General features: G+C 38.8%; 1 protein-coding gene across 7 annotated transcripts in view; it reads left to right on the forward strand.

Moving 5' to 3' along the window:
- Positions 1 to 7,878, forward strand: part of LOC121655380 (mitogen-activated protein kinase kinase kinase kinase 3-like) — a 39,673-nt gene extending 31,795 nt beyond the window's left edge. For 4 of the 7 annotated variants that reach the window (XM_042009988.1, XM_042009992.1, XM_042009991.1 and 1 more), the window contains 15 exons: positions 2,140 to 2,246; positions 3,818 to 3,859; positions 4,008 to 4,092; positions 4,203 to 4,282; positions 4,407 to 4,467; positions 4,574 to 4,691; positions 4,890 to 4,948; positions 5,137 to 5,240; positions 5,808 to 5,979; positions 6,087 to 6,155; positions 6,247 to 6,339; positions 6,430 to 6,500; positions 6,683 to 6,738; positions 6,858 to 6,911; positions 7,599 to 7,878. In XM_042009988.1, the coding sequence (XP_041865922.1) occupies positions 2,140 to 2,246; positions 3,818 to 3,859; positions 4,008 to 4,092; positions 4,203 to 4,282; positions 4,407 to 4,467; positions 4,574 to 4,691; positions 4,890 to 4,948; positions 5,137 to 5,240; positions 5,808 to 5,979; positions 6,087 to 6,155; positions 6,247 to 6,339; positions 6,430 to 6,500; positions 6,683 to 6,738; positions 6,858 to 6,911; positions 7,599 to 7,686 (1,259 nt within the window). In that variant the 3' untranslated portion in view covers positions 7,687 to 7,878. The remainder of the gene's footprint in view (positions 1 to 2,139; positions 2,247 to 3,817; positions 3,860 to 4,007; positions 4,093 to 4,202; positions 4,283 to 4,406; positions 4,468 to 4,573; positions 4,692 to 4,889; positions 4,949 to 5,136; positions 5,241 to 5,807; positions 5,980 to 6,086; positions 6,156 to 6,246; positions 6,340 to 6,429; positions 6,501 to 6,682; positions 6,739 to 6,857; positions 6,912 to 7,598) is intronic. The other 3 variants (XM_042009990.1, XM_042009994.1, XM_042009989.1) reach the window with 2 other exon arrangements.
- The last annotated feature ends 4,209 nt before the right edge of the window (positions 7,879 to 12,087 follow it).

The raw sequence follows: 12,087 nt of genomic DNA on the forward strand, positions 1-12,087 counted from the left end.
TTACTCAATCCCTCTAGTCTTAATAATTCATGTGTTTATGCATCCATTAACAAAAATGCTTTTTAATTATTTTGTTTCAAGTTATTTCTGTTCATCAGCTCCTGCTCAGTATGATTACTTGTCTTTGTGAACTCTGATTGGTTGTTTAACCCGATCAAACGCTGTTGCCACTCCCCCCTCACTCCCTAGGAGGAAGAAGGAAGAGGATTTTCCTGACCTATCAGAACTCACATAGTGACATATAATTGCATGATAGGGTTTAAAGGAACTAAGTTGGAATAAACTTTCTAAATTCATATTTAGAAATCAAACATAACAAACTGATTTTTGGGATCAGATTTCAGGTTATTTGTGCCATTAAAAAGATTAAACTTATTCCAATAGTACAGTTTCTTGGAAGTGTCTCCTGCACAGAATTTAAATCTATGAATGTATGAAATTTATTAACCCACTTTCCTAAACTACAGAAAATCACTGCTAATCCAGTACCAGGAATTCCATAATTTTCCACATGATGGCTATAGTTTTTGTACCAGGGAATGATAGAGGCTGCTGCCTTTGGTCTGCTCCTGCTGGTTTTAATGAGCCCATTTGCTTTTGTTAGCTTTGCAATGAACATATTTGGTGGGCTGACACTGTTTTAAGTGTCAAATTAAGCTTTTTTTGTCCCAGGAGCTTTGGTGGTTGTTCTTCCATGGCTTCATTTCACCCTGATAGTTTAACAAAGTTTGACTTTTGGGTCTTCTTGCCTCACAGTGACAGCAGTAGAAATGCTTATTGTGGTGCATGCTGTGGTCTCATTTGTTGCATGCATGATGACCTTACTTGATTATTAAGAAACATTTTGGATCTCTTAGACTGAGTAAAATTGTCAGATTTTAGACACCAGTAGAGCGAGCAATGAAGCCCTAGATCAGGGTTGGCCAACATCGGTCCTCAAGAGCCACAATCCTGCAGGTTTTCCAAATTTCTGTGCTCCAACACACCTGACTTAAACTAATGAGTCATTTTGCAGATCCTTATAGGCTATTGGATCCATTTAATTTGAGTCCAGTGTGCTGGATCAGGGAAATTTCGAAAACCTGCAGGAAGGTGGCTCTCGAGGACCGACGTTGGCCACCCCTGCCCTAGATAATTGCAGCCTGAAAAGAATATTAATTCAATGGAAAGCAAAGACTTGAAGTATCTTGTCATACTGTAAGCAGGTAGCATTATGTTGCATCATGTTATGACTAAAGTTTTAGAGAGGAACTAGGTCGGGTCTTTTTGGATAAGTCAAACTTTTAATGGATTACGGAGCCTCATGGTGACTTGCCAGAGTATTGCAGGGTCTGGTCATAGTTGACCCAGACACTGTTCAGATGCTTCATTCAGGAGCACTCTCATGTATTTGTGTCACAGAATTTTCACCACAGAGCTGAAAAGCCAATCCAAAGTTCAGTCCTGTGGAAGAAGTGAACTTGAGCTCAGAATTACATTTTTATATAGTCACTAAAGTTAGGTGAAAGGATGACTTAACTGATCATTGAATGGAAATATTTTTTTTATCATTGCAGCAAATCTCAAAAGCAGTAGAGAAATGGGGCAGAACAGAAAGCAAAAATAAAATGGACAGCATAATTAAAAAAATTTAATTGGCTGAAAAAGATAAGGAAGACAGTAAAAACTAATGATGCTATCTGCAGATGGCCAAATGAAAAAGTTAAGTGTAGTATAAACACAGAGTAAAAAAGGAGTACAGTGTACAGTGGAGGTTGTTCAACATATAGATGTTTAATTTTTTACATTTAGTCAGTCCTCTTTCCTCCACTAAAGCAATTATGTAATCCACAGCACCGACTCGCAGATAGGACGCCCCGTATTGCTCATGATTATATTTAATCCTCTATATTCTTCCTGCTAGCCTGCTCCCTCCCTCCTCCCCCCTCTCTCTGCTCCCAATAGTTTGTTTTTACTGTTTTACTCTTCTCTGTGTTGTCAGTCCATGAACTTAGACTGTCCTCATTATAACCAACAATGTTTCTGAGATCTTCTTGTAAGTGGACTCTGCCTTCAGACATTCCTGCATACACACTCCCAAAAACATACTTTGTTTCTTTGTCACTCAGACACTGGGTTGTTTCTTTGTTGTTGTTGTAGGTAATGGGTTGAACTCGCCCCACAATGGCGAGAGGGAAAGTCCAGCAGAGAGGCAGTCCACCATGCCACCTAGTGTCCCCATAAGGAAAGACAAGAAGGACGTTCCGGTAAGCAGACAGCAGTTACCAGGGTTAGTAGGTAGGTTAGTGGTAGATTGAATCAGCACAGCACTTGTGTCTGACCCAACCTGTCTCTGTTGTAGCTTCTTAAGGCTCTTAAGCATTAAGTTAATGGTAAAAAACCAGCAGTGACAAGAAGCCCCTCACTGTGTCTTTTCACTGTATCTGGGCAAACTAAACGGCACTTAAACACACCTCAAAGACAACTTCCAGCTGCTGCCCAGGACATGCAATCCACACCTGCATGAAGACCAACTCTACCAGTACGGAACAGAGTGGCACCACTTAGTTATGCAAGCAGGAAAACTGAAAGACCACATATGCTGATAAAAATAAAACAAAAACAGTCCATAAACACAGCACATTGCTCTGTGTTTTCCAGTAATGTCAGATTGAGCTGGTCTCTTTTGAATGATGATCAACAGTTGGTTTTCAGTTTCTTAACTCATGTTTTTGTGAAAGTTTTGTTTGTGCTGAAAATGGTAAATAACAAGAGTGTGAGTGATGTATGAAGTTAGCTGTTGTGTTGATCCGCTTCTCTCATTCATTATCCTGAACAATCAGCCAGCACCAACAGATGTGCTGAATTCAGTATGCTGAATTTAGCAAGTTGGACTGACTAAAAAAATACACTACCAGAGTCCAACAATGCTGACTGTTATTTCATTTCAGAGTCCCTTTCATCATCATTTAACCTGATGCACAAACACACAGATATGTGTGTGTTTATACACAGGTTAGCAAATGTTAGCCACCTAAAAATCAGACAAATCAGACCAAGAGAATTTTCTTTTTTTAACTCTCCTGGGGAGGTAAAGATGGAAGCATCTGAGCTCCTGGGAGGAGCAGCTAGGAGCTTCTCCTAGCAAGCTAGCTCTCCTGCACCACGCTGAGAACTTCATCTCATCATTGTCATTCATGGAAAATTAGTCCATGATGAGGTTTTCCTTCCAGTCCTTTAAGTGTTTGTGTCCATAAATATTTTTGATTAGTGATATATTAAAACTCAACATCACTAAGCAGCAGCATTATCATGACGTTATTTCATCTGATAGGCTTCCATAATCATGTGACACTGAATGAATACACTGTGGCTGGGTTTCATATGTAATTTTTATTGCCTAAAAATCTCACAAGTGAAAACAAATTGCACTTCTTTATTAGACCTGTGGTACTGAACATGATATTTTCACTGAAAGAAATCAGAGTATTGACTCCAGCCTCCAGACGCGCCTGGTCCTGCAAGCTGAAAACCAACCAACACACACATGTAATGGGTGCAGAAAACTGATAGAAGGCTTGGTCTGTATTTAGCGTAGAGCATGAAGAGTCTTTACACATACCAAAAAGAGACAGACATCTGTTGATGCTACAACCTTGGTGGGTGTAATGGTGTAGCTGATCCTGAAACAGTAAGATAATTCCATGCCTTTATTTTAGGTGTTTGAAACTAAATTAACTGGGAAATAAACCTCTGAAATGATGGCTCTTTCCTTGACAAATGGAAAGACCTAATACTGTTTTAATTTTGTTTTTTAATGTGTGTGTTTCTGTCTTAGAAGCCTATCAGTAATGGTCTCCCACCTACACCCAAAGTCCATGTAAGTATCAAGTAAAACCACCACGATGCAAATGGCGTTAGAAAAATATTTTTGTTATATCGAGTGCTCTGTTTTCCAGGTAAAAACACACACACAAAAAAAAATTGAAGACTTAAAGAAATATTTATTTATCTCCTTCCACTTGCAGATGGGTGCGTGTTTCTCTAAGGTGTTCAATGGCTGTCCACTGAAGATCCACTGTGCCACTTCGTGGATCAACCCTGACACCAGAGGTAGCTAAGAGGAAATCAGATATACGGTCAATTATCAAGTCACCACATTATGTGATGTCATAAGCTACGTTGCCATGTCTCATAGTCGACAAAATGTTTGTGTGTTTCAGATCAGTATTTGATATTTGGAGCAGAGGAGGGGATCTACACCTTAAATCTCAACGAGCTGCATGAGACCACAATGGAACAGGTGTGAAAATGAGAGATTTTCATTTAGATTGTTTTACTTTAACCATGGAAACTGGGGCAGTTTAGGTTAATATGATGCTCTGCTGTTGGACATGTGTTCACTTTTCTGCTGTGTCTGTCTGCAGCTCTTCCCTCGGCGGTGTACGTGGCTGTATGTCATGAACAGCTGTCTTCTTTCCATATCCGGTGGGTTATAAAACAGCTGCACATCGAGACTGTGTGACCAGTTGGTATTGATTAGAAACACCTCAGTTTTGATTAAAGATTGACATCTGTCCTCTATTCATTGCAGGAAAAGCCTCCCAGCTGTACTCCCATAATCTTAGTGGCCTCTTTGAGCAGGCCCGACAGTTACAGAAGTTACCAGTAGCCATTCCCACACACAAGCTGCCTGATAAGATTATTCCAAGGTAACAACCAGGAAGTCAAAGCTGTCACTTATTACAAACTAGCTGCTTGTGATTAGTTGAATTTTCACACTTTCCCTCTATTCTTTTTGCCTGACTTATTACATAGGAATTTAAATAAATACACAACAAAATAAGACATTCACATCTGTTTTAATCTATATTTGAGTCATCTTTGTATCTTTTCTTGTCTGTGTGCAGGAAGTTTGCTGTGTCCAATAAAATTCCAGACACAAAAGGATGCCAAAAGTGCTGCGTAGGTGAGATGTCAACCCTTTTGTTAATAATACTGGTGACATCACTATGAAGCAACACAAACCACTACATCTATTTATTCTTTACACAATACAAGCTTTTTATTTCTTAAAATTGTCTCAAATAAAGAGAAACAAAAGGAAACATAACTTTTTATCAAAATACACTGATGGCTCTAATCTTTTCCTTGCAGTCCGTAACCCGTATACAGGCCATAAATACCTGTGTGGAGCCTTCCAGTCTAGTGTCATGCTGTTGGAGTGGGTGGAGTCCATGCAGAAGTTCATGCTTATTAAGGTCAGTTTTCTCCTCTTCAAAACTCTTCCCTTTTCAGTTTTTGCCTCCTTCTCTTTTTTAGCTCATGTTTAATATTGCAAAATAGAAATTATTAGCAAATAAAAAAATAATTCAGACTAGTGTCAGTCATGTCTAAGGTGGTTGAGTACTGGAGACAATCATCAGGAGAATTCATGGCGTGAAGTTCTCGTTCCTGCTTGCCTGCGTTTTACTTTCTACTCTTCTACTGTGGATATGTTTAAATGCATTTACTGATATAAACATGAAAAGGATCATTATTGTTAAAGCGTCCTGGCTGATATCTTTGACTTATTGTAAACAAAAGACTGCGACTTTTCGGGGTTCTTTATGCATCATGTTCAGACAGTTTAGTGTGTAGTGTTATCTAGTTGGTGCATGTTTTAATGAGAAGCTCAGCCAAGGATCCTACAGACCTTGTTTGTAATACATTTGTTTAAAAAAATGCCTTGAATACACACATTTTAAAGTTACACCTCATTAATCTGTAGCACTACATATTTTGCTCTGGAACCATGTTCAGAAAAGCTAATTCTCTTTACTTTACAGACCATTGATTTTCCATTGCCATGTCCATTGGAGGTCTTTGAGATGCTGGTGGTCCCAGAGCAGACTTACCCTCTGATCTGCGTGGCCGTCAGCAAAGGAACCGAACTCAACCAGGTGGTCCGATTCGGCACCGTCAACCCAAACACTACCTCCTCCTGGTTCACAGAAGCAGGTAAAAAAAAAACAGTGTTACAGGTTCAGTTACATAAAACAAACTCTTGGTGTTGCAGATATCAGTAGGCGCTAAATACACCTCTGCCTTTATTTTTCTCTCCACAGACACACCACAGACGTGTGTGATCCATGTCACACAGCTAGAGAGAGACACCATCTTAGTCTGCCTCGACAGTAAGGAACTCATTTCTGCTCATCAAAATGAAGACTTTTATCAAACTTCTACTCACCTGCTCCCTCTCTTCTTCTTCATCCCCGTTTACAGGATGTATAAAGATAGTGAACCTCCAGGGTCGGCTGAAATCCAGCAGGAAGTTGTCAGCTGAGCTCACCTTCAACTTCCAGATTGAATCCACAGGTTAAAAAAAAAAAAAGAAAAAATGGGGCTAAAGTAGAACAATATCTTACTGGAACATTATTCATTTTTTGTTTCTCCCTGTTTTAACAGTTTGCCTCCAAGACAGTGTCCTGGCTTTCTGGAGGCATGGCATGCAGGGACGGAGTTTTAAAACTAATGAGGTCAGTTTGCAACTGAGTGTCTCTGCTTGTGTGTGTGTGTTTTTAACTATAAAAAATCTTTTTATCTTTGTCTTTTTTTTTTACTGTCACTTTAAGCACTTCTTGTTGAAAATGTCAAAAAGAAGATGTTAAACTTTCTGCTGTGGACGTGGCACTGCCAACCCTCTGTTTTTCTTCTTCAGATCACTCAGGAGATCTCTGACAGCACTCGCATCTTCAGACTACTGGGATCAGACAGGTGAGAACCATATCCCAGCACATTTACATTTCCTTGTAATGTTCTTACCCATCACCCTCTCATCCACGCACGCACCTAAACACTCCGTTAACACCCTCTCTGATGTCTTATCACTAAAGACACGCTGACTGTAGGGATCCAGAGGCCGAGGACAGAGGCCTCACTCTGCGCAGGTACATTCATTGCTAGCCTTAAACTCTGCCTCTTTCTGTCGGGACTCTTGTGGTATGTTTTACTCCAGATGTGATTGATCAGGAACAGTTAGACTAAAAGGAAATGTATGAGGAAATACTTCTAAAGTCTTTGGTACAACAAAGTGTATATAGAGGCCAAAATCATCTTTATGTGGTCTGATCCTCCTGGTACAGCTGTAAATGTTCAAGATAACAACCCACAATGTGGAGCAAAGGACTTTGGTGTCTATTACCTCTTTTCCTGAGCAGCTGAGTCCATTTAAAGTGAAGATGTGTGAAAGTGCGGGTCTTTGGGTGTTAGTTTTGACAGCTTCTTTCCCAGATTTTGTCAGGGTTAACAGAGTAAAACTTGGTGTCAGGACAAGTCGTCTTTGCCTTTTCCCTCCAAATAACAAAGCTTTTACAGGCTTGGACCAAATCCTGTATGGGTTGCTGGTTTGCTGCTCAAATCACTGCAAATAATTCTGCATTATTTCTTTTATTATTATTTCTTGATTCTTAAATATGTAAAAAATATAAATAAATAAAAAAACAAACAAACCTAATAACATTCTTGAAATCATGCCTGGGTTTTCCTTTTCTGGACTTTTTAAGGACTGATTTATGTTTTGAACTAAACTGGATTGTGTGTGCGCCTGTGTTTTTGCCTCTGTGTGTGTGTTGCAGGGTTGTGGTGCTGGAGAGCCGGCCTACAGACAACCCTACAGCCAACAGCAACCTCTACATCCTGGCGGGCCATGAAAACAGCTACTGAGACACACACATGCGAGCATAACCACAGTGTCTGAACATCTCGTCACTTAAAGAGACAAGGGAGTTAGCAGCTGGTAGACACTTTCATCCAACCCCCTCAGCTTAACCTCACCCAGCCTTCACCTCCTCACCAGTGTGATTTGGAGAGGGACCGTTCATGGGTAACAGATGTGGACTCCTCTTTGTGCCCATTTAAAATCCACCTGAGTGTTATATGTGTATCTGTAAAGTGTGTTGTGGTAGAGCAGGGGTGTGGTTTGGACCAGTTTCTGACAGGACGAGGGTTTGAACTGCTGGTCTGAGGCCTGTACAGAATCTTTCCTGAAACTATCCCACCCTCCCCTGCAGAATGCACACTGGGAAAGCATCATCCAGGAAGGCAATCTAGTCAACACTACTTCTACTACTAGCTCTACACATACTACTATTCCTACTACTACTGCTACTTGCGCTAAAGCTTCACAGAAGAGCCATCATGCACAGAAAACCCATCCTTTTCCTCTTTTTCTTCCCACATTTTTTAAAATGTCCCTTTTATTTATTGTGGCATGGTGTAACTTTAACAACCAGGATGGCTTTCCAATTTATTTTTTGTTTATTTAAAAAAGAGAAAAAGGATAAAAAATGAGAAACCTGACTTAAAAGCTTTGCCACTTTTGCTAGCATCAACTTTCAGTACCCCTCACTACACCACACAAGTGCTTAATCAACCTCTATTTAATTGTTGTAAATATAAATGTTGTATTTTTTTTTATTATTTGGGACAGAGACAAACACTAAGATGTCTGGTCATGTAGATAGGTGCGTGAATAGCTGCTCTGCTCTGTAAAGCTGCAGAGACAGGAAGAGGTAAACAGACGCGTGGTGAGGCTCAAGTCTCCTCAGGTGGACAGCTTCAGAGCAGTGTGTGTATATGTGTGTGTGCGTGTGTTTGCGCAGGATCCCCTCTGAGCCAACACAGGAAGCAACACTGGCTGGTCATTTCTATCCATGCATGGGTTGCCATCACTTCCTGCTAATTAACACCATAGCAACTGTTGTCAAGGCAGCGGAGATCTATTCATCTAAGTTAGTTTCTCTTGTTTTTGACGTCATCCTTTTAATTTTTTTACGCTGTTTTAATCAGAAATAGCTGTTCCTTTTAATGTTTTTTTTTTTTTTTTGTATTCAACCACTGGTGTTAAAAATTTGCACAGAGAAAAATGTATTTGGTAAACAAATGTGATGTCATTATAATATATGACCTTGTGTGTATGCACAGTGTGTGAGTGTGGATGTGTGTGCGTGTAGACTTATAAAGTGCGCACACACAAGTGCATTGTGTACAGATCTGGTCTTTAACAAGTTACTTGTGTTAATGGCTGGGGCCACATGGGGGGAAAAAAACTAAACAGATTTTAAAAAGCAAGAGAAAAAAAAGCTGATTTACAAAGAAATAATTCAGATTAGACCCAAAAAATCTGGTAGTGTTCTCACTTTTAATTAGGTCTGTAGGTTCTTCTTTTTTTTTTTGCAGATTATTGTAGAGGAAAAAAAAAAACAGAAGGAAATCTTTCTTCTATCACCCACAACAAAATATTTAGAATCTCATATTGTGATTAAGCTGTTTTTTTAATGTGGAATTAGTCAAGACTGTATCTTCTCAATTTATTTCTTTGTAAATTCCAGCATTTTATTTAACTTTTTTGCTTTTAATAATAATTGGATTAGATTTCCTCTTTAGCCTTTATTGCTGTAGCTTTTTTTTAAAGGCCAATATCTGTAAAAACAAATCAAACTACATGCATGTATATTGGCACTGTGTGGTGTGTAGGAGAGTTTGTGTGGCAGTACACTACCAGTCGTTACAAGCTGTGACACTACAAGTTGCTTCTGAGGACTTTTAACACAAGTTTAATCAAGAAAACGTCTCCCAGCGCTGAAAATCTTCCACAGCGGAAACTTTTGCCTTCTTAAATGTCTCACTTTCCAGAGTCTTGTTTCTAATTCATGCTTCTGTTGTCAGAATATCCGGTGATTAAAAAAAAAAGAAGCATGTTTTCCATCAGGGTGGTGCAGGTGTGGAGCCAATTCTGGATTTTAGAGAGGACACCTGCACCGGAACCACATCAGTGATGCTAAATACTTTAAAGAATATGAGAACAAAAATGGGTTTTACAGAGAGCAGACAGGCTGAAAATTGTGCCTCTGTTGCCACCTTGTGGTTTATCCTCCATCTGCAGCCCTTTCTGCAGCCATCTAAAGGTTTCTGACAGTTTGTGAACAACTATCCCAAATCCACCTGGCTCAACAGAGTTGGGAGCAATTACACTATTATTATCTTTTAATGTAAATGTTAAAGTACACTGTGGAGGAAAGGGTTAATATATTCACAGATCTCAAGATTCTGAGCTGAATGTTGTAAAAAACCATTTTCATTTGGGGGAATAATGAAAAAGAAAAGAATGTAGCGATTTTCATACACAGTAAAATTGGATTTCCATCCATTCTTTAAAAAAAATTCAAATCTTTGTCTTAACTTTTCATTAACAAATCAGCATGCCCCTCCTCAAAACTTTCAGTCATCACACCATTTACACACTTTTGTGTTTTAGTGGGAATTATTTGTTGAAAACTCTCTCATTAAAACAAATCGGACAAAACTGGAGAAACAACATTAAGACAGGAAAGATAAATACGTGTTTGTTTTTTTCTCTTGGCAACAGGTTGCCAAGGCATATTGTTTCTGCCAAGTTTTATTGACATTGTCAGTTATTTAAGTAAATTGTGCCCATTACTGTTAAAAGTTAATTAATCATACTATTATACCAAGTCATACAATATTTAGGCTCAGTTCATGGGATGTTACTGTTTTCCTTAGACAAATGAAATATAAGTGAATGTTATCAGCCCTGTCAGACCAAACTGTTAATAACTCATTAAAAATCTGAGTAAAAAAAAAAGTAAAGAATCCAACATTCCTACATTAGGTCTCTGTTTATGTCAAATACCATATTTTTTTTAAAAGCTAAAATATGTTAAAACTTCTAATGGCCATGTTTAGATAATCTAATTCGTGTTGTCATCAATGGAGGAAAAATCTAAAAGTCCACTTATAAATACACATGTCAGCTGGTTGGTGGCAAAACAAACCTTTGAAATTTCTGTCCTTTCAGGTGACGTGTTCACACAAATACAAAATAACTGAGATTTTGGACAAATAACTTTACAGTGGAGCTCTGGATTTATTCTGCTTTTCAGATTTTAAACATCCGTGTTGCTGTGTCTGACTTTGTGAATGAGTTCACATTTAAATTAATATCTATTCACGTGGTCACAATGACTCATTCTCTTGTTTTCGCAGTGAAGATTATGACCTAAACGTGGAATTGTAATAACAGCTTTCATGTGGGAAGGATCTAGGCTTTATTACTCCTGAAACCCACTTCCTTGTGGGATTTTCTGAAATCTTAAGAACTCAGTGCTTTGATTGCATCTCTTGAACCTGGGTTAGATATCATGTAGTAGAAGTCATATTTGAGAGGCTTTGGCTACCAGGTGTGTGTATTTTCTGCAAAAAAAGATGATCTAATTGGCATTAAAATTACTGTTATATAGAAAACATCACTTCTCTGGTGCTCGTAGTAAATCAGTGCAAGTACTTTAAAAGTTATTTCCAGACTCTGTTTGATCCAGGTCTCCTCACGCTGCCGGGCACCTCTGTTCTGTCGCTTATTACATCACCTTTGTCTTTTGTTTTCATAATGCAATGCATACGTTATAAAATGTAAATAGTGTAAAATAAAATGGGTTTGTTTTACATACTGTATAATTGCCTATATTTTGTTTCAGAAGTGTAACAGATTTATTAGACGACAGGTTAACACATTAAAAAGAAGGAACTGAAGCATTTTGTGCCTCGTCATTTGAACTGAGTGGGCTGTTTTATTTTTATTTTTTTCTCTTACATCATTCAAGCTTATTTTCACATTATCCAAGCCCGGTTACATCCTGTACATGTGAGTGGCAGCCTGGTCTTGTATTGAGGCCAGATTCGCTGTAAAGATTCGTTCCCCCTTCAGCTCCGCTGCATCCAATTTGAATGCAGTTTTTTTGTGAAAATTATTGCATTTAAGATTAAATATATTATAATCTTATTTAATTAATCATTTGCTCGCATCTTACACTTTTAACAAATAAATTCTGACACCTTCAGCCCGCTGGGTCATAGTTGGTTGGAGGGGAAATATCCGGGTGGATGGAAATTTGTTCACCGGGGTGGAGCTGGAGGGGGAACTGGCCTCGACAGAGCAATGGGTTCCACCTGGCTTTTTATTCACTCCACTGTCCTTGTCCCAGTCCATATACAAGGATTTTAGAGTAAATTCTAAATTTCTCATAGGGACATAATTATACCCGTAAG

This window comes from Melanotaenia boesemani, chromosome 16 (assembly GCF_017639745.1).
Source record: "Melanotaenia boesemani isolate fMelBoe1 chromosome 16, fMelBoe1.pri, whole genome shotgun sequence".
Taxonomy (NCBI): Eukaryota; Metazoa; Chordata; class Actinopteri; order Atheriniformes; family Melanotaeniidae; genus Melanotaenia; species Melanotaenia boesemani.